The sequence below is a fragment of the Desmodus rotundus genome, chromosome 12 (genome assembly GCF_022682495.2).
Source record: "Desmodus rotundus isolate HL8 chromosome 12, HLdesRot8A.1, whole genome shotgun sequence".
NCBI lineage: Eukaryota > Metazoa > Chordata > Mammalia > Chiroptera > Phyllostomidae > Desmodus > Desmodus rotundus.
The window spans coordinates 7235768-7261291 of NC_071398.1; the positions used below are offsets into that span (position 1 = coordinate 7235768).

At 52.2% G+C, this 25524-nt stretch overlaps 1 protein-coding gene across 3 annotated transcripts in view; it reads right to left on the reverse strand.

The window, feature by feature from the left end:
- Positions 1 to 1792: 1792 nt before the first annotated feature.
- CES5A (carboxylesterase 5A) overlaps positions 1793 to 25524 on the reverse strand; it is a 48238-nt gene continuing 24506 nt past the window's right edge. The window contains exons 1-13 of one of the 3 annotated variants that reach the window (XM_024551497.4): positions 22627 to 22699; positions 21338 to 21542; positions 19180 to 19318; positions 17587 to 17720; positions 15850 to 16003; positions 14381 to 14485; positions 12480 to 12584; positions 11044 to 11184; positions 8942 to 9010; positions 6685 to 6832; positions 4772 to 4921; positions 2711 to 2783; positions 1793 to 2633 (exon numbers count right to left, since the gene is read on the reverse strand). In XM_024551497.4, coding sequence (XP_024407265.2) covers positions 2402 to 2633; positions 2711 to 2783; positions 4772 to 4921; positions 6685 to 6832; positions 8942 to 9010; positions 11044 to 11184; positions 12480 to 12584; positions 14381 to 14485; positions 15850 to 16003; positions 17587 to 17720; positions 19180 to 19318; positions 21338 to 21542; positions 22627 to 22699 — 1728 coding nt within the window. In that variant the 3' untranslated portion in view covers positions 1793 to 2401. Of the gene's footprint in view, positions 2634 to 2710; positions 2784 to 4771; positions 4922 to 6684; positions 6833 to 8941; positions 9011 to 11043; positions 11185 to 12479; positions 12585 to 14380; positions 14486 to 15849; positions 16004 to 17586; positions 17721 to 19179; positions 19319 to 21337; positions 21543 to 22626; positions 22700 to 25524 lie in introns of those variants that run through there. The other 2 variants (XM_071220130.1, XM_071220131.1) reach the window with 2 other exon arrangements.

The window sequence follows — 25524 nt, forward strand, 5'->3', positions numbered from 1 at the left end:
CAAGCTGATCTTTAAAGGACCTTTAGCAGCTTGGAAAAGGCACACGCCACACTGCTGATACTGAGCAGTTCTTGATCAGGGGTGTGCACCGAACGCCTAAAAAGTGAAAACACAGATCTCCAGATCCCAGCCCAAAAGATTCTGCTTCAGGTGCACTGGGGTGAGGCTTGGGCAGGGGGTTTTGGGAAAGCCCGCCAAGTTCATCTCCCGATTGTACACCTGAGAGAGAACCCTGAATTAAAGAAGAAATCAGGTGGCCAAGTGGCATGTATGTTTCAACTTTAATCCAATGATGCATCTGATCGCAGGGAAGAAGGCCCGGTATCTGGATGATTTGGAGATACGCTCTCTCTTGCAACACACCTACCAAAATTAGAACCATCTTTGAGGGTGCTGGGACTGGGAGCAGTATATAAATATGTGTAGTGTCATTTAATATGATAGCATTTAAACATGAGTGATGTTTTCTAGCTGTTAGTTTGCTGACATGTCAACGCAGAAATTAGCCTTTCACAGCTGCAGAAGCAACTGAAGTCCCAGCTTCTTTGCACGTGGCCAGGCCCTCCTCCTAGAGCCAAAAAGTGGCCCACACATCCCTGATCCACCCCTGCCACAATCACCTAAGCCAGACACAATCCAGCAGCCGAGGATCGAGCACCGAGGGAGGCAGGCAGCCTGGCAAGAAGGGCCCTGCCATGGAGAGACAAGGGACGTGAGGCCTGGGTTGACCTGCTGCTCACTCACTAAGGGAACATGGGGGAGCCCCGCCCCCTTCTCAGATTATTGTAAAATGAGAGGTCAGGGGTCCAAACTTAACTACTGTTAAGAGGTCATGTGATATTGGTGAGTGAATCAGGCAGGCACAGGACTAAGGGGAATAGTGAGGACTGGCAAGGTGATAGCTCCTGCTGTCAGCATGCGGGGGGTGGTCGCTCTGCGGTCCCTGCTGAGTGCTCTGCCAGGGCCATGGGGGGGGGGGCAGCTGTGCAGGCCATGCCCTGCAGAGGGCGCCACTTCCGAGATGGTGCAATCACAGCATAGAACAGACACTTATCAAGGACAGTGTCCTGGCAGATGCCCGTACAGGGCTTGGAGGAAAGGACACCTTCCAATTTGCACAAAGGTGCTGTCTGCCAGTGCAGCTCCAACACTGCCAGGTCTCCTCCCCCTTTTCTTTAGATCTAGAGAAGCTTAAAACATGGCTTGTAATGTGAAAGTTTCCTGATTTAACATTAGTTGAAAACTAATTCCAAAACATTGGTGACCTTATGCCTTTTGTGAGCTCAAGAAACTTCGGGGGACCAAATTCAGACTGTGATTGGAGGTCTTTGACCCAGGTGAACCCTAAGTTGCTGACACGAAGCCCTCCTGCTCTGTGCGCCTCCTGTGTGACCTTGAAGCCATCCCAAAGGAAAATGAATTGCCCTGGTCAACGATGTCAGGATGGAAAAGGGATTACGTGGACACAGAAACTGGAAATGCATCCTCTGAATGACGGTGTGCGAGTTCCCCCACCCATCATCGGGCTAACTTTAATTCGTCCTTTCTTACTATGAATGTTATTTTTCCAGAGACAACCTCCTAAGACTTCAGTCCAAAGTAGGTTCCCTGCTTACACTTTCTTCAAACAGCTCACTTTTGCTGAATGAACTTCACAAACTTGCATCATGAGATGCTCACTTGTGTGGATGTCTGCTCACTGTCTGTCTGCTCACCATTCGGGGGACAGCCTGTCTCCCCCAGCGGGGAGACGCCTGGCACAGAGCAGGCCCCCACTGTAGATTCACTGAATGACTGATTCATCTCAGTCTCCGTCAGGGAAACATCTCTCCTTGGTGTCCTTGACCTGCCCTTGCTGCATGGGGCTTCACTCCTGGGTCCCTGACCTTAGGGGATGTCTGGTTTCCACTGCTGAGAAGGAGGTTCTCTGGCGTGCCCCCACAGATCTCTGAGCCAGAGAAGGAACGCCATCCGAGCCGGCGATGGTCAGGACATCCATGCATGGCTTGTAGCTGAAACCTGCCTGGACTGGGGTTGGAGGACTCACATTCCGGGAAACTCAAACAGACACCTTCTCTGAGACAGTCATCTTGGATGTTGGGGGCAGAGGGGCGTAGCTTTTAGCCCAGAATTGAATTCTGTTCCCTGTCCATGTTAAACGTTCTGCTTTTATTTCACATGCATCGCCAGATCATTTCTATGCCAACAAAGAGGCCGGCCCTCCTGCGGACGGAGTGAGGACGTCTTCAAGGCAAATGGCATTTTTCTCGATGTTGAAAAGAATTCCCTAAGGATCAGCTGAAGCAGCTGATTCCGTAAAGTAACTAAACACAGAATGTAGCCAGCGATGGCAGGAGGAACTACAGTAGAAGGGAAACCAAAGTCACACAAAGATAACTTCTCAACGAGCCAAAGGGAACATGAAAGGCAGGAGCAGAGAAAGGAAGAGTAGGGAGGAAGGAGGGCCGAGGTGCCCTCCGGAAGTGGACATCATCAGGGGGAGGGTCTCTGTCCAAAACTCCACCTTCGGCGCTTTCAGTCTCTGTCCCACGCTCAGGTTCAAGTCCAGCTGCAGGTACTGCTCCTTCTGGCTGTAGGCTGGCCACAGAGGCAGGCCTTCCCCGTTAGGGTCCCTGGGGGTGGGAGCAGAAGTGGAGGTGGGCTTTCCATCCTCAAACACATGGCTGTGGGAGACCGGAGGTCTGCTTACCCAGTCCGAGCAAAGTTGGCCCAGTATCTCATCATCTTCCTGCTCAGCAGCTTCTCCTCCTCTGTGGCTCCTTCTGCGGGAGATAATCACGAAACCCGGCTCCCGCAAACATTCTCCAGAAGCCCAAGGTGCCTCACATTTGATGAATGCCTTTCCATCTCTCCTCCCGCTGGGTCCTCACCAGCCTACCAAGCCACTCTACTCATTTTGTATCTGTAGGTACCGAGGCTCGGAGCCGCTGTGGCCTGCCCAAGAAATCATGGCCTCCAAATGGTGGAGGCTGAACACACACCTTCCCTGCGCACCCCACGCTCTTCCAGCCATTCCCCTGAGGCTACAGTTCCTTAGGGGACAGAGACCATCTCTATGTCTCTCTCCCAATTATTGTATTTCTTTATCTGACAAAGTAATCCTCAAAGCATTTTGTCAGAGTGAAAAACCCAGGATGCAGAAAGAATATCTAATCAAAGTTAGTTTCTCTCCCATCTCTTCTCTCCGCTGTTACCAGCCTCAGAGGCAACCACGGCTACCAGGCTCTTGGGCGCCCTCCGAAGGCGGGCTGGACATGCACAAGGGTATAAGTGGACAGGATCTTGCACACGCTGTAGTATAATGGACACAGATCATGCATCTTTCTTTTTGTTAAAATTCTATCTAAGAGATAGTTCCACCGTGTCGCCTGTAAGACTCCCATTTATTACCATTTATTGTTCTATAAATACATATATATATATTTATATGCAATTCTATAAATATATAATTTGTGTATCCAGTACTCTTTTAATCGATCTTCACGTTACTTCCAGACTTGTGCTCATAGAAGCAATGCTTTAGTGGGCAGGTATATTTTTTGCACATGGGGAAGTATACTTGCACAAAACCCCCGAGAAGTTGAATTGTTAAAAACCACACGCATTTCAGATTTTCACTGAGTTTTCCATTAATAGATGAGGTTGCCTGCTTTCCCACACCTGCTCCAACAATTATGAAAAATGTACTGTTCTTCCCAACCTTGACCAATGAGAAATGAGTCCTCAGTCAAGGTAAGTTTGCAGTCCTTGTTGAGAGCAAGGTTAAGTGGGTTTTCATGTTTAAAAGCCACTTGCATCCCCTTTCCCACATACTGTCTATTTATACCTGTCGCCCAGTTTTCAGTGGGGCTGTTTCTTTTTGCACTGATTTTAGGGGCTGTTCAGACACCAGGGGATTTAACCCTTTGACACCTGTCGTTCACTCTCCCAGTTCGGAGGGCCCATGTGCCCAGCAGGTAGTCCGGGCTCAGCGACGGCTGCTGAGTAATAACAACAGTATTACTCTCTGTGCACCTCTGAGAATATCTTACCTCGCCCCTGTGCCCACCTAGGAGGCAGTCGTGGGAATCTGTGTTATAAGAATGAATAAACGAGACTGCGGACAAACCGCAGAGTGTGGACACTGCATGGGAGAGGCTCTGTCCTCACCCTCGGGAGCTATTTTAGTGACATTTTCTGTGTGTGGTTCCTCTAACTTGTCCTGCTCACCACCTCACCTGATTGGCTCATGATTTTAGGCACTGAACGGGCTGTGCACCAGGAATAAATGAGCTTGCCTCAGGAGTAACAGTTCACAGGCACGTACAGTAGATCGCCTGGACCCAGCCCACTTGGGGTTCTTGCCTTCTACCCTGGGTAGTAGCCCCATGGGAGTTCTGAGAAGGGCGGGGAGGGCGAGGCCAGCAGTCAGAGAGGTGGGAGAAAGTGGTTCTAACTGTTTAAAAATTAGATTGCACGAGCGCCCCACCCACCCACCCCTTTGGGCTTTAGTACAAAGAGAGACACCCATCAAGCAAATGTTGGCAGCTCTTTTCCACGTTGGTTTCTAAAAACGCAAGTAGTGGGCATTTTCCAGGGGAAGATCATGTTTGTAAACCTTAGACTAAATACATAAATTAAAGCTACCCCTCCAACTCCTGCATAGTTTGGGCCCAGCGAGGGGCTCTGTGCAAATGGTGGGGAGTTACGTGTCCCCCCAGCTCACCCCAGGGTCCCTGCGAGAGCAGGTGCCCCTGGGCCAGCTCCTCACCGAACATGACGACATCGCCCTTCAGGAAGGCGCCTCCAAAGACAAAACGGATCTCGTCAGTGTGATCGGCTCTGACGAAGGCCGGCTTCCGGTCCTGGAGGCAGTGGGGCCGGTGCTGAAATTCATAGAAGTACACAGGTGCGCCCGCATCTGCGGAAGGAGGAGAGAGCCCATGGCAGGCACCCAGGCTGGGGGCAGCTGGAGCGCCCGCAGCCCCACCTGTCCAGACCTGGTCCCGCAGACCTGTGCAGAGAGGTGACTTGAACAAAGCTGGCTTCCCTCTTCCTTCTCAGAGGCTAGCACTTCCTGCTCCAGAGGCCCTCACACCCCCAGTGACAGGACGGTGCCAAAGAGAAGAACTTGCTGTCCCTTGGGGCAACCTGAGAGGGCAGGGCTTCTACTCTTCAAAAGAAGCCCTTCCTACTGACCCAAGTCTGCCTCCCTGTGACTTCCTCTCACTGGTGCAGTTCAATCTGGCAGGGGTGTCCAACCTGTGGTCCCCAGGCCACAGGCAGCCCAGGGTAGCTGTGAATGTGGCCCAACGCAAAATCATAACTGTACTAAAAACATTATGGGATTTTTCTTGTGATTACATCCCACAATGTATTTAATGTGTAGCCCAAGACAACTCTTCTTCTTCCAGTGTGGCCCAGAGATGCCAGAACGTTAGACGCCTCCGGAAGGCAAACAGAACAAAGTTATTCCCTGCTTCCAAAAGCTCCGTGCATCCTACATGCCTTCACCTCCCTTCTACGAAAGGCCTTTGCTCTCTAGCTTCCCCCACCTTTCTCTGAATCATCATTTTTTCTCTACTGGATAATGGCAACCATGCTTACAAAGTCTCCCATTAAAGCACATGCACAAACACATGTGTACACACACACGTGTGTGGGCACACACAAACACACTCTTGGTCTCATCTTCCCCTCCAGGTACTGGCTTATTTTTCTAAATCCTTCTAACAAGACCTCACAATACAGTTATTATCTCTGCTTCCTCTCCTCTTGTTTTGTCTTTAGTTGCAGGGCCCTTTACGGACAACAAAAAGCACAGATTTTAAATGTACAGTTCGATGAGTTTTTATACGTGAAGTGCACGCACACTCACGTAACCACCACCCTAGTCGGGATGCAGAGAGTCCCTCGTGCCTCCTTGTGGCCACTCTACCAAGACACAGTGTCTTCGTTCCCATCGCCACAGATTAACTCTTCCTGTCCTGGACCTCGCACACACGGAATGACACCACAGGTACAACCCTTCTGCATCTGGCTTCTTTTGCTCAGTAGAATGTTCCTGACTTTCGTCCTTGTTGGAGAGTGTGTCAGTAGCTGATTCCTCTTCCCCACGATTTATTTATCTACCCGTCTGAGCACAGACATTCGAGTTCTTTCCAGCTTGGGGCCACTATGACTAGAGCCGCTGTGGACAGCCATGCACACGTCTTTCCCACGGGCACGGCTTCTCTTCCCTTCAGTGAATCCCTGGGCGGAGAACGCGTGAGGAATCGGTCAGGTGTCCGTTTATCTGTATGAGCACCTGACAGTTTTCCGGAGCGGCTGCACCATTTTAGATCACCCCTCTCCTCAGAGCTAAGGCATTCAGGAAGACGCTTCCAAACAGAAAGTAATCTAGGAGACTGGTCCCAGGAAATTATGGGAGGTGGGAATTTGCTCCATGGTCCTGAAGAAGGGGACGGAATGGAAAAAACAAGAACTCAGCGACATTCCTGAACTCTGAAAGGCAGGGGAATTGCCACGCTTGGCACGCAGGGTTATATCCCAGACACCTTGGGAGGTCCCTCGCGGTGAGGGTCCAGAAGGGCGGAGCAGGCGGCCGGTCAGCAGGCAACAAGGACCCGAGGCCCCCAGCCTCGCTGCGCTGTGGCCCCACAGGGGGGTGGCTCGGGGACTCACCTCTGTGATATCGAGCGGTGACCAGCCCGGGGACCACAAAGAACACATCTCCAAGCAAGTCCAGGAAACTGTTCCGTAGTTCAAACAGGGATTGCTCATCGTGGAAGTATTCGTCAGCCACGAAGTGTAAATACTGGGCGGGGACATGCTGTAAAAGATCACGGTCACGGGAGGTCCAGGTCAGTGACAGCAGCCTGCACACGAGGCGTGGGCCCGTGCAGGCATGATTCTGAGGGCTCTGCATGCTCTGTCACACTGAAGCCACATGGCGAGCCTGTGGCACAAGTATCGAAATCAGCCCCTTTTCCCCGACGAGGGAACTGAGGCTTACAGAGGTTGGTTAAGTGGTTTGTCCAAACTGGTGGAACCGCGATTCTTTTCAAGCCTGTTTGCATCTGAATCCCACGCTCTTAACGCCTGTGTGAAACATCCAGAAACCGCCACCCTGGGCAGGACCCAGAGCCAAGTGACCATGTGGGGCCTGTTGTTCAAACACTACAAGACTTTCAGGGTGGGGACAACAGACCAGCCGACCTAGTCTAGGACCCTGCTGAGCATGAGGCCCTTTGCGGACTACACAGGTCACGCCCCAGGAAGCCGGCCCTGCTCCCGGTACCAGCACTGCCGCCAGGCCTCTGCTGATCCATCAAAGCTAGTTGGTGCCTTGGAGTTCCCTCATCGACCAAAAACATGGGTGTCTCAGAGGGTCTTTAGTTCTGCTGGTTCCCTGGGACCTGCTGCCAAGTCCTTTAACGGGGTGCCCCCTGCTTTCTTTGACCTGGTGCCAGGCTGCCTCTCAGTCTGCAGCACCCCAACTCGCCCCAAGCACTAAGGTCGGAGGCTGGGAGGTAAACTCAGGAAGGTTCAGGGTCTGCCACATTGGTGATGCTCTTGGGGGTCTGGCACTCTGGAGAGCACTGAGACAAGTTGCTGCCCCTCGGCCCCCCCAACTCTAACCCAGAGGCACAGCCCTTCCAGCTCTCTCTGGGGTTTGGAGGGACATAAGCCACAGTGGGGGCCACTGCTCGGACTCATCCACTGGCCCCCTTCCGCCGGCTGGCTGCTCTGACCAGGTCCGGGAGCTGGTGCAAGTGCCTCCCACTCAGACCACACAACCAGCAGATCGTGGGGTGTGCGAAGTACCCAAGGGGGGTAGAGATGCTCTGTGGAGCCTCTGGCGAGCCCAACAGGGCAGTCAGGGGCAAGGCTACGCCATCTGCATTGGAGAACAATGTACCCTTTGAGAAGCCCCTCCCGCCATGCTGCTGGGCCCTAGGGGAGAGGGCACACTCTGCCCATCCTCATGCACCTTCCCACACCCTAGCGCCCACTCCTAGGACCTGGCTCACGATACCTTCTCCTCTTGGAATTCCCCCTGCTCAGATGTTCCCCTCCCCCCAAGGCCCGGATCAATGACCTCTTGCTCCAGGAGGCCATCTCCAACCCCGTCTGAGAGATTCCACTGGCCGACTTCTAGTTTAAATACCTCTCTAACTTTAGTCCCAACTCTCATCCCCAGCCAGCCAAGACTCATCCAAATCCCTTCCAAGCCTTAGGGCCCGAGTGATCCCCTACCTCCAGTCTGGTCCGCGCTGCAGCCATAGGACTCTTTCTCAAGCGCATATTGAATCACGTCGCTCTTTCACCCCAGCCCCTGGGCTGGACTTTCCATTCCTCCACAGTGTGTGACAGCCACAGCACCCTCCCCAGCCACAGCCAACCCACCACTGATTTCTTCACACTCCTCTGCTCCTAACTGCTCCCACTCTGCTGCTCCTCCATCCGCCAAACAAACCTAGCTCATGCTCCAAAACCTTTCCCTCCGGCCTATGGACACCACAGGGCCGGACATCCCTCGGCCCTGATTTGTGCAGCAATGCCCTGAAGGGTCTCCTCCCCAGGTTCCTTGGCTTGGGGGCGGGGGGCGGGGAGGGGGTGCCTGCTTATCACTGTGCCCAGTGCCTCTGGAAGTGCTGGGGCAGGGGGGCCTCTCAGCAAACATCTGATCAGCGAATAAATGACTGAAAGGAACCCAGAACACAGGACGCAGTGAATAAATGTTCACGGAAAGATGCAAGGGAAGAAGGAAAGGAATCCGCCTCAACATCCTCGTGTCTGGGATATACTTGTGCAGGGAGCGAATGAATAAATGGTTGAATAATGGGCCTCGGAATTTCTAGAACCCAATACAGGCCTGGCTGGCACGTAGGGAACATGAGTCCCTAGTCCCAGGTGGGCTGCAGAATTCGGAACTCACCAGAGCTGTGCGTAACAGGCGCAGGATGACGGACTTGTTGGAGCCCCTGAGGATCTCGGGGAACTCCTGCTGTGGAGAGAAGCAGGGGCCCTGTGAGCGCATCAGGTCATCAGAAGGGAGGCTGGTCTCTCTGGGGGCGACCGCCCTGCCTTTCCGAGGGGAGACCAGGAGAAGCAGGAACCGATTCGGCCCTCAGGGGGCACATGTAGAAGCAGCCTCAGTGGGTGGTTCAACAGCACAGTTTCTTCTCACATTTCATAAAAGGCAGCCACTCCCTGCAAGCCCGTAGTCTCGTGGGACCTGAGTGGCTTCCCTGTGGAAAGGCCACATGGGCAGCGTTGTGCCCTCACAGGTCCCTGTGTTGAAGCCCTAGCCCCAGGAACTCAGAGTGGGACAGTGTGTGGAGACAGGGTTTTAAAGAGGCGATTACCTTCAAGTGAGGACCTTAGGTTGGGCTCTAATCCAATCTGACTGACGTCCTTATAAGAAAAGGATACGTGGACAAGCAAAGAGACACCAGAAAGGTGTGCACACAGACAAGAGATCATGTGAGGACTCGGCTAGAAGGCGGCCAGCTGCCAGCCAAGGAAGGAGGCCTCAGAAGAAACCAAACCGGCCAGAGCCTTGATCTTCGACTTCCCAGCCTCCAGAACCGCGAGAAAATAAATTCCTGTTGTGTAACCCGCCCAGTGCGTGGTGCTTTGTTATGGCAGCCCTCGCTAACTACCACAGGCCACAACTTGGCTTCGACACCAAGTTCAACGAGAGACCAGAGACTCTCGAAACCAGTGGTCTGCTGTTCTCTTTCTGAAGACCTGTGCAATCAGGGCCTCCGAGAAGCCAGCCGCTGGCAGGCGGCGCATGAAGGGTGAGGCTGGTGGTTAAGAACGCCGACTCTGCTTAGTACACAGTGAGAGCTACGCGTAGTTATTTGTTAAATGACCCCCTTCCCTGGCTGATATTACAGCTTTAAAACGAGGGGATAGAAATACTATTCATTGTCAAGTGAGTTTCCCTGGTACTTTTTCTGCTCACAAATTTTGAGCCACTAGGGTAGTTACTAAAACATATGTGTCTCCTAGAACACGAGGGAACCCCCGGAGTTATTGAAGTTACCCGCAAGTATAGTTTAACTACGAAGGACCCTCTCTGTATGTTCGGAAGCTGGGATTTGGGACCGTCCACTAGCTTTGTGACGTGAAAAACCTCTGTATTTCAGACACTCATTCCCCCAGCTCGAGAGGAGATGGGTGTGTAGAAATGAGCTGTGACGGTACTAAGAGGTTGAACGCCCCCCTCCTCTGAGGGCAGATGAAAGGGTTATTTCAAACGTGGGGGGTCTTCCCAAGCCACGCGGTCAAGGAAGCAGGGCTCCTCCTCAGCGTCCAGGCCTCAGCTCAAATGAACCCTCCCAGAGGACCCTTCCCTGACCACCCTTTCTCCTCCCTCAGGAAGCTTTCTCTCCCCGGTTTATGTCCTTCACAGCCCCCACCCTTCTCTGAAACCTTGCATTTCGTCTGTCCCTGCCCTCGAGAATGGAGGCTCGCAGAAAGCTGCAGCCGTGTGACCAGTTCCCAGTCGCACGCTCAGGTTTTGATACCAGCGAGCTTAGCGTGTATAGGAAATGGTCAGTTCATTCTTGCTGAAGGACTGAAGTGATTCGGTGATTTTGCAACTTGCACCGGCTTAGAGGGCATTCTTGGAGATCCCAGTGCCCGAACTGAGGCTGAACAGGAAAATGTAAAGGCCGGAAGGTTTCTGAACCTACATGGATTTCACTTTGAAGTATTTAGTAGCTGCGCTTATTTGAAACAGTCATTTGTCATGTTTTGAACAAGGCCCAAATGGATCCCATCACCCCTTAGCATTTCATAGAGTCGTTTCTTTCACCAGCAACCTACACGAGGAGCAAGGTGGACACTCGCTAAGGCTGACCCCAGGCCTGTCACCCTCCTTCAGAGAGAGGAAAGATGACCGCTCTGCGCCTGGCTGATGGACTCCAGCCCTCACAGCCCTCCACACCCAAGGGAGGGGCCCACGAAGGAAGCAAACCCCTGCCTCACTGTCGAGGGAGCGAGCGAAGACGCGGGCAGAATTCTTACCACCGGCAGCAGGAAGCCACACTCGTGGTTATTGACTCCGATGATAGAAGGAACGGAATTAAATGCTTTTTGAATCAATAGTTCTAGAGGCTCATCGGGAAAGAAAAAGCCATCAACCACTCTAGTGAAAGACTTGGTTTTCTGAAATAAGAAGAGAAAAGTTGGAAGCTGTGTCTGTTCTCGAACCCTGCTGTCCCCAAACCCTAGCCATGCTGAGTTAGCCCAGTCTAGCAAACTGGGGTAAGAAGGGAAAATGAGCCCCTCTGCGCTGGTCCCAATGCCTCTGTGTGCCTGGGCAGTGGGGGGAACTTCTCTGTGCCTTCTTTTCCTCATCTGCTGACAGGAGATAAAAACAGAATCTACCTAAGAAAAATACTAGCCTAGCACGGTGGTTCTCCAAGTGTGACTCCCAGACCACCAGCATCAGCATCACTTGAGAACTTGTCAGAAATGCAGGTTCTTAGGCCCCACGCCAGGCCTACTGAACACAAAACTCTGGGGATACCGTCCAACCAACTTAAAAAAAAACCTTCCAGGTGATTCCATACATGTTGCAGGGTGAGAACCACTGGCCAAACGCGACGGGCAGAACGGTGAGGGTGGGGATGGCTGGGGTACTTACTGAGGGCTGGTGTGAACCCCTTCCCGAGACGTCTTCCCCAGCACTGTGCCTGGGGTCAGGCTGGATATTTCTAGGGTCTCAGGAAGCAACACTTGACTCTATTCATGGGGAGTGGGGGTAGGTCTCTGTTTGGAAGTGGGGTTAGACCCCCCATCAGGTCACGGACTTGCCCACTTCCCCGACTCCAGCACAGCTCACAACAAATCCTCAGCTCAGGCCAGATAACTACTTAACAAATTGGAATCTGGCAGATAATGACCTTGCTCTGCCAAGGACTGTCAGAAGCTCTCAGGACTGGAAGGGACATAAAAGATCATCCAGGCTATTCGATGAATCACCCAGTGACTGAAATTTGTCATCAGGACCCTTCCTGCATCCAGAGAGGTGGGTACTGCATCGCCTTCTACAAGAGCAGATCCTTTGTCAGGCAACTGAGTGTTTAGGAAGCTCTTGATCTTACGAAGCTACAAGGGCTCCCCACAGGACTTGTAGTCTTGATCTTGACCTTAGCTGCTGGGGGTCTTGTGAAACAAGCACGATCCCTCTACCCAGTGAGGTGCCTTCAGTGACTGGGACACAACTTCTGTAACTTGTATTTTGCTGGATCTTCTCCAGGCCAAGCAGGTACTCCTGGCCCATCAAGTTCTTTCAATTACCCATTAGGGTCCTATAGTCCACATATTTACAGCCATTGCTATGAATCCCCAGCCCCCATCTTTCCAAGTCCCAAGTCAAAATAAGTAAGAGCGGCAGGGTGCGTCTACCACTCATTCAAAGGGCCGCCCTGCCCCCAAACCCTCTCCTCCCCCTTCACCTGGCTGATGTGCAGCAGCTCCTCGGAGGACTTTGCCCGCAGGCACCGCAGCAGGGCCTCGGAGTCTGCCACACTGCAGCCACAGGTATCTGCGACCATCTGCAACTGTTTCCAGAGAAGGAGCAGGTTAGAGCCCAGGACTGAAAGCCTCCAGGAAAATGAAAACTGGAAGGAGCCCTCAATCCAGCCACAGGCCGGCCCATCATACACGATGTCCAGCCTGCTGGCCCACCCCACTCTCATGTGCCCGTAGTGGAGAGGACACAGTGAGGACAGGTGGGTCCTGCATCATCCTTGCTCTCACCTGGCACTCCTTGTCATCTTTAGCAATTGCTGGAGCTGGGGGTAAGGGTTCGCCAGTCTGTGGCCATGGAATGGGGTCAAGACTCCTGGTCATGGAGTGACCTATGATGTCACAGTCCTATGATGTGGGCTCCACTGGCCTGGGCCCCACAGAGCCCAGAAGCCCAATTCTGGGGTGCCGAATGGAGTCGGGACCCCCAAGAGTAAGGATTTGCTTTGCAAGCTCCTTAATTGTCTGTTGAGGCACAAGGCCAGCTCAGAGTTTCGGCTTGTTGCCTCTGCTCAAGCCTCACCCTCACCCCCACACTGGGATGCCCTGAACACTTTCCTTCCGTCTCCTGCACTGATGTCATTCACTCTTGAAGACCCAAGTCCCGCCCTCTCCAGGAGGTCCTTTCCTACCACTGCAGTCCCTCTGAATCCCTTCCTCCTCTGGCCTCCCATCCCCCCGAGGGTCCCCACCTCCTCTACCTAAATACCTCTTGCCCTGTCACTGAACTTCCCACATGTGTACAAGCTGTCCCTTGAAAGTGGCGGTCCTTAATCTTCTGGGAGCCATGTATGCTCTGAGAGTCCAGCAAAAGCCCGACTCTCCCTGGGAAAATGCAGACAGCTATAGAGTTTGCATACGATTGCGGGAGTTTGAGGACCGCCTCCCAGGTGTGTCCATGGGCTCCAGGGTTAACATTCCTGTCGCAAAGTGATTAGAGTCTTCGGGTTAGTGTGTGCCTTCTCTATGTAGAGACCCGCAGATCCTAGCCCAGAGCTGGGAAAACCATGGGCACTCTGAACACACACACACGCACACACACATGCACACACGCATGTTACCAACCACAATTTTCCCCTGTAGAGAGGGGACTTTTGCAATATTGTAACTCTGTTTCTGCGCTTGGTATGTGTTGCTCTTTTCTATAAGGAGTTTACGAAAATGCTCCACAAACACAAATAATACCCAGGAAATGGCTCCACAGCCCAGTGTTTAATTAATATTCATTAAACGAGTCAGCTCATTGGTGAGCTCATTCACTGAGCAGATGCTTGTAGTCACCTAATATCTACCAGACATTACGCTGGGGCGTGAAGGACATAAGAGACCTTGGTCTCTGGGTCCTGGTAGAATGCAAAGACAGGGTGACAGATGACAGCTATCTGGGGCATGTGCCTCACCTCCTCCCCCCTCACAGTCCCATGTCAGACAATATTAATAAGTCACAGTGTTATTTCCTCCCGAGCTGCAAACAGCAGCAGGATCTTATTAGAGTCCTCTAGGTAGACTAGCGTAAGTAGAGGAGGTGAGCTGTATATAACACAGGGGACAAAGATCTATATCACAAGCAAAAAATAATAAATGAAATATGAGGCCTCTCTCTGTCTCTCTGTCACACACACACACACACACACACACTCAATACCACCAGCACTATTGCATTGTGTATCTGGACCCATTTCCTATTGAACCAGGCCTCCCACGGGGCAGCAAGGTTCGCCTTAGGCCAGCATCGGCTTCTTTGGCCACGGTCAGTAAGGCCAAGCACAGGGTCTATCGACACCTGACCAGGGAGAGGAAGCCAGAGAGGTGTTAACAATATACCTACATCCTCATTTCTCTCTTCATCAGGGGCCTGCAGGTAAGGGATGATGGCCACCCCACTCTCCATGATGGCTTTGTGGAATAAGTCATTGGCCAGTGGGGACAGGACCTGGAGAGATAAAACAGGAGCCTCCTTACGAGAGCTTGAGAGAGAGGGGAAAGTCCTGGTCTGAGGGTTTAAGGACCAGCTGTGAACGGTTGGGTAAGTGGTTGGGTAAGTTTTATAACTTTGAAGTCACACATTCTGGCGTGTGAGTGCGAGCTCCTTACTTCCCGGCTGGGCAACCCCAGGCAAGCTGCTGAATATTTCTAAGCATCAGTTTACTCTCTTACAAAACTGGGTACAAATCGAGCCCACGTCACAGGGTTGTTCTGAGGAGTAGAGGTAATGGACAGAGAAGGACTTGCACAGTGCTTGGTGAATTAATAAGCACCGGTGACACGGTGGCTGCGGTCACATACCTAAAGTTAATATAATCCGCCTTCTAAGGTTGCTTGGAAGGTAGAGAATACCTTGTATATCGTCAAGTGTTACATAGCAGAAGCTTCACCCACCTCCCTGCAACTGACTTCCGTGATTAACACGTGAGCCGCTGCCCAGGAAAGCTGACCACTCAGAACTCAGAGCCAGGGAGCCGTCCTCCACTGGCGCATCCGCACATTTCGATTCCCACCAATTCCTTGCCAAGAGTCTGGTGTGTTTGCTTCCAAACCTGTTGTCAGTGACATTTGCTATCGTAATCACGTGATCAATGAACAGGGAACCCATGGATGTGTGTGTGTGTGTGTGTAAAAAGAAAACAAAATTATGTTTCCGGGGGAAAAACCTGGATAGAGGCAGGTGGCTATCACAATTGGGGGTGAACAAGGTAAGAATAAACCACATGGCGGGTGGGGGGAATAGGAAACACCGGAGGTGGCTGCATTCACAGACTACTTCACAGGCCTCATTGGTGCGCGCCCACTCCAAGGACACAAAACCGCAGTTTGAGGGCGGGGAGCCCTGTGTGTGGTTCATGCCAGAGAGCCCTGTGGACCCCCAGCCAGCGAATGGGCTCTGAAAGGGTAAGGCCCTGGAGCAAACTATTGGTGGAGGAATGTATGTTTTAAGTTAAAATAAAATACTGACATGTATCCTTTGCTATTTTATGCTTTAGCTGAGCTTTTCTATTAAATAATTATCCCTCCTGGTAATTGGACACCAGGGACTCAACTGTACAAATACAAACGATTTTTCCTCAAATTGTCACTCACTATGTGACCTTGCAAGATTCATTTAAACTCTCTGATGACAGCTCTTGTCCTTAAAATGAGACTGAGCCCCTAACTCACAATGTGAGGCTCCAGGGGGATGATGTGGATAAAAGTGTCCAACATGAAGCACCAACCACATGGAAGTGGCTCCTCACCCTCATTTTTGTAACCCTCCCCCCCGCCACCGAGGTTTGTTCAAGTCCAAAGAAGAGAACTCACCAGGCTGGACACACTGATGGCCCCCGCTGACTCGCCGAAGATGGTCACGGAGCGTGGGTCCCCACCAAAGAACTCGATGTTCTCCTGGACCCAGCTGAGGGCGGCCAGCTGGTCCATGAAGGCCCAGTTCCCCAGAGCATGCTGGTCCCCTGTGCTAGGGGTGAGAGGTGAGTGAGAACATGCATGGGCCAGGGTCTGCCTCCTGCAGCCCGGGCAGCTGGCAGCAGGGGCTGTGGGCGGGGGACAGGGCACCGCCGTGCCCGCTGGGGAGAGGCTGCAAATCAGAGACCTGAGGCGGCGGGGAAAGCCAGGCTTGGTTCTCTCCCTTTGCTGGGATTTGGGTTTGAGAATCTGAGGAAAGCTACACACACCAGGAAAGCACACAGACAGTCCTGTGTGTGCAGTTTCCAGGTATTCACAGGCTCCCCCGAATCCGTGGATTCCAGCAGAGCTCTGCTCCTGAGGGCGGGTCTGCACCAGGGAGCAGGACCCACCCGGCACAGAGGTTCCAACAAAAGACTAAAGGAATAAGGGCGACAGTAACTGCAGCGGCAGCACCACACTGTGATATTGTCCTGAGGGCTTTATGGCTGATGCTTCCCTAGTGCCCCCAGCCGGTGAGGTAGGGGTACTGGTGTTTCTCCTGCTGCCCCTCTGGGTGCTTCTATCCCTACCGTCTCCACCCTCCTCCCAAAAGACTGACCCCTATGGGCTGCACCCAGGCTTCCAGCTGTGTGCCATCAGTGGAAGGCACCGGCCAGGGGCTTGGGGCGGGCCGTGGAGACCAGCACGTTTGTCCCGCTGCCCCAGGCCCGTCTCTGCTGGGCAGTGCTACGGGCAGTGGCTATATTTCTCTGAGGCCATAGCTCAGGCCACTTCCCTGCAGAGAAATCTGCAAGCAAGCCCTGCGCTCACTGCTGGGCACCTCGGCTCCTTCTCACAGACAGGAAAGCAGGACCCGGAGAGAGTAAATCCCTTGCCCGGGACCTAAAATGGTGCAGACGTGCGATTCAAACCCAAGGAGACTGACCCCGGAGTCCGACCCCGGAGTCCGACCCTGGAGTCCATGTTCCTGGCCATGGCCCCATGCCGCAGCCCGTGCAGACAGCGTGTTTCCCAGGATGGGCGGGCAGTTAATGAGGAGGGAACAGGATGCAACGGAGTGACTCTTCCCAGGTGAGCGCTTGAGGAGCCTTGAGATGGGGCCTGAAGGCAGAGACTCTTAGCTGCTCACACACTCTGCATCCTCATCTTCCAGGGCATAGGCTGGGCTACATTCCCCATCCCCCTTGAGTTGGGTATGGCCAAGTGACGGAGCTCCGCCAATGGTATACAAACAGAAGTGATGAGCGCTACCTTCAGGCTGACCCAGAGGGACCACCCTCACAGGACCCTCCAATCTCTTTCTGCACCTGCTGGCCAGATGCAGGGTGTCCCGGCCCTACAGGAGGGCAGAGCCCCAGACGGAAGGAGCCCCCATGCCTGATGACCATGCGGAAGGATGTCTGTCAGTCAGGAACACTCTGTTAGATTTCATGGGAGTGAGAAAGCAATTTTTATTGCCCTACAACCTGGGGGTTTACCTGTTATAGTTGCTAAAATTAACTAAATAATTTGGGTCAAATTTGTTCAGGGTCACTGAAGACTCACTCCTCCTTGGGATGCTGGGCACTGAATCCCCTATGGCTCCTACACAGCTACCCCTCTCGTGGGTGTCAGCCACTTGGGGACACTCACTTGAAGAAGCCAAATATTCCTAGCCGGTACTGGGCAGTCACAACCAGCACGTCCTCGTAGGCAGCCAGGGCGGACCCATCGAAGATGGAGGCTGAGCCAGTCTGGAAGGCGCCCCCCGGGAGCCACACCATGACCTAAGGAGGGGAGAGGAATTTTCCAGTCAGCCTGCCGAGCACCCAGACCCCCTCCCTGTGCCCGATGGGTCCTTCTTTCTTTATGGAAATATAAATGTCTCACTTTCATTTCTAAAGAGCAACAGAGGTTTTGTCTTTTGAAGAAGGTTCAGGGTTATGCATGTGGGCTCTGGCATCTGAGTACCTGGGATTGATTCTGAGCTCTGCCACTGACTAGCTGTGTGACCTTGGGCAGATTATTTAACCTCTCTGAGCCTCGTTTTGCTTATCTGTAAGATGTGAAAAATAAAAGTATTCCACTTATCAGGATATTACGGGGTTGAAAAAAGATTCTGCATCTAAGGTTCACGGAACAACACTGGCACGTTTCAAGGGCTCAGAAAGTATTAACTAAACACTGAACTTGTGACCCACAGGAAGACAGAAATCATTGTAAGCCGTGTGAGAGAGCAAACACAGCTTAAGTTGTTCTAATCTAAGCCTGTTGTCTACCTACAGCGAAGAGAAGAGAGGGAAAAGGGAAGAGGAGTATGGAAACTTTACTATACTGACTAGAAAAATTGGGACCAGGGAACATAAAAATTGTTCAAATGGTATTATCACTATTTACACTTAATAATAAATCCCCACCATTCTCCTTTTTAATGGTCGTATTAGGGACTGCAACCCTTGGGGCAGGAAAACAGAAGAAAGCCACCGAGGAGAAAGGAGAACAGAACAAAACATTGGCTTTGACACAAGAATCTGCCACTTACTGTGGGCAGAGCGCAGAGCAAGACCCTCATGCCCTCCCTGTGCTTCAACTTCTTCATCTGTAGCATGGGCCCAACAGCCCCGACCCTCGGGGTTATTGTGGGGGTTAGATGAGATGCTATACCGTGCCTGGCACCTGTCAGACACCAACGGATGTTGCTGTTATAAAGCAACACAGCGAGTCTCCTCTTGCACTGGTGTGGGGCAGAGAAGAGGAATGGGAGGGTGTGGCTGAAAGTGAGATGGTAGACTATGCCTTTTTTCTCACTTATACGTGGAATTTCTACATTTCTAAATGAAGTGCTCCACATCGTTACCTGTCTTCATTGCAAACAGAAAAATTAGAGAATGCAATTATCTTCTTTTTAAAAATGTTTCCCAAGCAAATTAACAAACAAAAAAATCAGAATCCTTCTAAGCAGTGTCTTTTCTAAATGTTTATGGACTATCAAATACTCGACAGAGGGGAAAAAGGCAAAATAAAAGTCAAAGGTCCAGATCGCTGCCAGTAAAGAACAATCAGAAAAGAAGAACAAGTGCATCTGTCACTAGAACGACTTTTTAAGGAAGTTACAGACGTGTTAAAGCTCCGTTTCCCTTTTACCCAGCAGGAAGCTGGGCCTGAGTCCAGACACCCAGCCAGTCTGCCTGGGGCCCATCCCAAGGACCTGCTAGCTGGAGCCCCCAGCGCAGCACGCAGCCTTACAGGGAGTTTGGCTCTGGTGTCCGCGCGAGCTGGGGCGTAGATGTTAAGGTACAGGCAGTCTTCCGACACTCCCAAATTGGGGAAATGCACCTTGAGAATGTGTTGATATGAGGGCAGCCAATCTGAGTTCTGGAGGCACCTTGGAGAAGGAGAGGAGAACCCCCCAGAGTTGCTGTCAGCAAACTTGCCTGCAAGGAGCCAGCTCTTGTGATAGCGAGGAGGCCCGGGGGTCCCCTTCACCTGAGCAGAAGATGCCTATGGGGGCTCTTGGTGCAAAGTTAGTCATGCCCTCCCCTGATGGCACAAACAAACCATGAGTCTCTTTGGTCTGTTTCCTGGGTAGGAAAGTACATTGTGCACAATAATTGTACCATTCACCCCCCTCACTCCCCCCCCACCTGTGCCTACACCCACCATCATAATGCAGACACGCACATAAAGACTCAGACTGGTTCAGCAATTCCCCAAACTGCAGTGGTCAGGATGCCAGCTGCATACCGAAGGCTTTGCTCTGGAAGCTCCCTCTTCTGCCCCCAGAGGAACAGAAGGCTGTTTCCCCAGGCCTCTCCACCAGGAGCCAACTGAAGTAGGTGTGCAGAGAGACTCCTGCATCCAGACCTTTGCTCAAGCTGGTCCCTCTGCCTAGACTGCTCTCTTCCTCTACCTGCTTGCTCATGTTCTTCCCTTTCTGTCAGATTCAGTCCAACTGTTACCTCCTCCAAGAAGCCTTCCGAGATTTCTCCAGTTATATCCTAGGTATCTTTGGAAACACCTGAGTGTTTTGTGGGTTTTTTCCCTTGAAGTTCTCCTAGACTTGCATATGAGTGTTATCATATTCCCCAACTCAACCATGAGCAGCTAGAAGCCTAAGACTCTGTATTAGTCACCTAAGTACCATATGGCCCCTATCACCAAGCCTGACACATAGTAAGATTGAGTGACATTGTATACGTGAATATTTCTACAAATCACTCAATTAATGTTAGATTTTTGATAGACTAGTGCACAGATTTGCTGCAAATCTACCCCCGACAAGTTTTTGTGCCTGTTTTGCCCCTTTGTAGGTTGTTTACCAGAAATCGAGGCCTCATGCTCTCAGCAAAGCCGTCTCTGACCATGCCCCCCCCCCACCCCAAAGTGAGGCTAGGTGGTTCTCTGTGCTTCCTCAGCTCCTTCTCTGATCCCCTACGGCAGTCCTTGTCACTCTTCATTTGACCTGTCACTACAGTTTGTGTCCCCACCACCACTACCAGTCTGCGGGGTCCTGAGGGCGGCTGTGCCTAACCCACAGTGGTGTCATTTGGGGCTTCATGGAGGTCCAGTCATTGGGTCGGTTCTTAACAGATAGGAGCTGATGAATGAATGAATGAATGAATGAATGAACGAATAAGCAGATGAGTTTCCTATCAGTGTCCTCAGTCCCTGGGCCACATGGGGTCTTCTTCTGTGGCTAAGGGAGCTTCCTGGCACCAGGGTGCTCCTTCTGCCTGGAAGCCCAATGCCAGGAATGTGACCAACTGTGAGGACGTGACAAAATTTGTCAATCAGAAGATTCTTGGGGATTTCCACGTCTCAGCTCCCACCTAGTGCATGAGGCCCCTCGACAATTCACGGGGAGTCAGTGGCCTACCTAAGCTTGAAAATTTGCAGTGCCTGGGAGCTCCTTACCTCCCAGCCCCGCTGTGTCACAGAGACATGCTCCTGTCATCGTTCCCCAGGTATGTATGGATTTTCCACTGTGGGCCAGCCAGGCTCTGCAGAGGCCCTGTGCTGGCTGCTGGAGCTAGCTTCCCTGTAGTGTGATTCTCCCTCTACAGCCCTTGTCTGGTCTGCCCACAGAGACTAAGTCTAGCCGAGAGGTGACACAGAAACACCTAACAGCCCCTTCCTACCCTCCCAGACTCAGAATCCTTAGAGAGCAAAGCTTTCAGACCACCCAGTGTGCCGGGCCCAGGTCTGGAGATTCCAACTCGGAAGTTCAGACAGGAGTCCGGGGAGCTGCATGTTCTAATGATGCCATGTGGTCACTGAAGCCACTTCTGTAGCCCTCCCCCACCCCTAACACCCCTTCCCATTGGCCTGCATGGCCTATTTCCCCCTCAATGCTCTGCTCCCACTCCCAGTCGCAGGCCACCCTTGGGACCAAGCCTGGTCTTACAATTTAGGGTATGATGTGGCGTCTCGGAAGCCATTCCAGGGCAACATAGGCTGTGGGTTTGTGAATCGCAGGGGTCCTAGAGGGGGCGCAGCAAATGGGACCCCGAGGAACACGTTCACTGGCATGGCGCTTCCCAGCACAGCGGCTTGCTTCCCCCGGACCCATCCCAGCCTGGTGTTCCGCATGGGCGCATCTCCGGTGGGCCCTGAGGGAACACACAGGAACACACGGGGAGGGATCAGGAATCGGGAGCTGGCCAGAAACAAGCTGAACCCAGAGCTCTCCCAGTTGGGGGCACTCTTTCTCCGCCAAGAAACTGTGGAACAGGAAGTATCTGGATTCCTTCTGAAGGAACCCAGGCCCACTGCTTCCTTCACGATTGCCTGAGTAGTCACCTGCATCAGAACACCAACTCAGCACGGAGCCACAAAATCTCCCCCGGGGACCTCGGGGAACCGCCTCCCTCCTGTGCACAGAAGCCTCCCCGTCCTACGGAGCTGACGATGCACACCGGGCTCTGCAGACCCTGGGACCGCACTCAACCACCTGGCCCAGAGCTCCCCACACGTCGTCCCTGTCAGACCCACCAGCACTAGGGTCTGTGCGTCATCTGTATGGCTACTGTTTCTTTAATTATCTTTAACCTAAATTTAAGGGAACTTTTCATATTTACCTAGAGGAAGCTTAAGCAATGACATCTATGGACTTGTGGTTTTGCTGAGCTAGGTATATGCTTTTGGGAATGCATGAAAGTAAACATATAGCAGTGAAAATAAAAAATTCTCATGCAGATGCTGCCTGAGACCTCTCAGCCTGAGAGTGCAGGCCGCTCGGTTCCCACACAGAATCTGGAGCTCTGAGAAGGGAATAGGCCGGCTGTTTAGTTAGCAGGACCCCGGTGACTGGGCTCTACCTCTGCCAACGTCACTTCAACAGGGAAGGTCCCACTGGAGCAGCCAGCATCACAGAAGTGCAGGCTCTGTCCCAGACCCCTCCCCAGTGCCCAGGGCAGAGGGCTCTCCAAACCCCTCACGCAGTGCGAGAAACTCAAGGGCAGGACTGGGGTTTTCTGTGCTCTGCCCACGTGCCCTGGCAGGAGACTCTGGCCCCGGGGCTGTCAACAGCACCAGGACATCGGCCAGGTGCCCTGAGGGTACGGTGGAGCCCTCCAAGGGCCCTCAGAGACCTCTGAGCAATAATTTCATTCCCACCAGTGGAAAATCCCCCAAGACAGGGAAACCCCCCTACCCTGTCTTCTGAGAGCCCCCCTCTCCCACTGGGCGCCTCACCCTCAGTGGCAGCTGCAAGGACCCAAACAGCCCAGATCAGGGTCTGGCCTGGGTGCACCCACTCCCCACTCATCTGGTTGGTCTGCCTGCACTCCTGGACATCCACAGTGGCTGCTGGCCTCAGAGAGCTTCGGTCAGGGGCAAGAAAGAGCTGCCTGTTAGAAGACAAACGTTGAGCAGACAGACACAGAACACAGGACTGGTGAAGAATAGCATCAGACTAAGATTCGAGAGAGGAATTGGCCAAGCAAGACTTCCCTGTTCTGATTTACATAGGATGCTGACGATTAACTCTTGAGCTGGGGAACAGTCATTTGTTAGGCTTTGGGCTCATAGAACAGAACTAGACTTGGAATCGGGGAAGCCAGAGACCTTAATTCAGATGCTCTCAGGAGCTGGAAGGCAGAAAACAAGCAGTGAATGCAGCTGGGCCAGGAGAGCAATAAGGAGTGGTGGGGACTATGGAAAACTGCACACACATGCTCTGTCTGAAGGGGCAGTGACGTCTCAACCCCAGTGAACATTTGTTTTGTGACAATGTAGGTAGGCCAAACCAGAAGTGTACAATATTGCTCTATTTTTCAATGTGGCCTCAATTAAAAAAAAAATCACAATGGGAGCCCCATGCATTATTTCTACAGGCTTGAGTTTAAACATGTTGGGTGTCGATAGGGTCAGAGACTTAGGGCTCTCTAGACGAGATGGGGTGCATTCAGGGCAGTATGGCCGTAGACAGACTTAGGGCTTTTCAGTGATGAAAGCCCTCAGCTCATGTCCGGGCCGCAGACTGGGTGGTCAGTAGTGTCTGCCAGATTGGAACCTAAACACCCACCCGTACATTGTGCTTTAAAAAGCTGTCAAGAAGAATGTGACTCGTTTTCCTGACTTTCCAGGTGGGTCCTGCCTATTATCACCACCCTGAGCAGTGCTATGCTCTTGCCCATGGCCTTGAGGCCCTTCACAGAGATCTGAGTTCCATCCTGATTCTTCCTCAGAATCAAGGGTGTCCTTGAACAAATCTTTCCTTTCCTCTGGCCCTCAGTCTCCCCATCTTTTGATGAGGGTTGTGCTGGTATTTTAGGATCAAACGTTCCAGAGACCCAAGTATGAATGAGGGTCCAGACCTGAGTAGGACAGAGAGGCAGAGAGATTCCCGAGATGAGGGAGAACGTTGCTACAGGACAAGTGAGTGGCAGCGAAAAGGCGCCGACTTTGCCAGTTCCAAATGACATCTCTGCTGGCCCCATGCACCAGGGGCTTCAATGTCCATTTTGTCGCCAACTTGGAGACTTCTTAGACTATCTTCCTGTCCTAGCCCTCCCAAGTTGCCACCAAAAAGACACTCCCTGCCCTACAACCCTGTCCCCCCATCCAATCAGAAATAGTATTAATCACCTCTCCGGCAGCTCACTCAAGTTATTAAAGTGCCTCCACATGTACTATCTTATTGTCACATCTCCCCCTGCCACACACACACTTTAGATGCTTGTTTCTCCAGCTTTTTATCCTCTTAAGCCCAATTCACTTGCCACTTCTGAGAATCTTTCCAACATTCTCCTGAACCCCTTAACGCGTTGCTTTTCCAGCCCCTCCTGTTCCCTAGTCAGTTGGGTACACGACGGCCTTCCTCCGTGAGAGGGCCTTCTCTTCCACCTATGTGTCCATCGCAGCATCTTCCGTGCACTCTGGCATTTCCCCAGGCTCAGTCGTGGGCCTTCTAGCCTCACAATTTGTCCCATTCCCACTACTAACTTGACCATCAATACACTTGAGGTTTTTCTTTATATTGACCTTGAAAACAACTGTTCATGTTCAAAGCAATCATTACATACCTACTGCAATGAGGACAGTGTTTTGACATCACCTCTAGGATCTTGATGTACCCATCACTAGCACAGACCAGTGGCCTGGAGGGCCCCTGAGAGACATGGACCTTTGATGGGGCCTCTCTGTTCTCCCACGTTGCCTTCAGGGAGAAACTAGAATGAGAGAGGACCTCGGTCCAAGGCCTGGCTTAAAACAGATGCTAATCTACCCCTGCTGGCAGGCAGTGGGGATCAAAGGGAGACTGAAGGAACCCTGAAGGCATCAGAGCAATGACAGGGACCTCAGCACAGACACCAGCCTGCAGGTGGACAAAACAAAGAGCGGACGCTCTGGAGATGGAATCAGGCCACTGGGCAATGCCCCTCACACCCCACATGGGCATAGAGCTGCACCCTTTGAGTTCCCTCCCATAGCCTTTCTTCAAATTCAACTCACATTCACGTTGAACCAAATGCACTGACAGGATGTTCAAATATTTTCCCCTCTAGCTCCATCCTGTCATTCCCGGTGGTTGTATCACTGCACCCCATCACACCCCCATCACTGTTCTCCCATAACTACACCTATCACTGCACCCCATCACTACAACCCCATCACTACAACCCCATCACTGCACCCCATCACTACAACCCCATCACTACAACCCCATCACTGCACCCCATCACTACAACCCCATCACTACAACCCTATCACTACACCCCATCACTACACCCCATCACTATAACCCCATCACTGTACCCCATCACAACCCCATCACTACAACCCCATCACTGCACCCCATCACAACCCCATCACTACAACCCCATCACTGCACCCCATCACAACCCCATCACTGTACCCCATCACTATAACCCCATCACTGTACCCTGTCACTATAACCCCATCACTGCACCCCATCACTACAACCCATCACTGTACCCCATCACTACACCCCATCATTGCACTCCCATAACTACATCTATCACTGCATCTCATCACTGTACCCCCATAACTACAACCCCATCACTGCACCCCATCACTGTTCTCCCATAACTACATTCATCACTGCACCCCCATAACTACACCTATCAC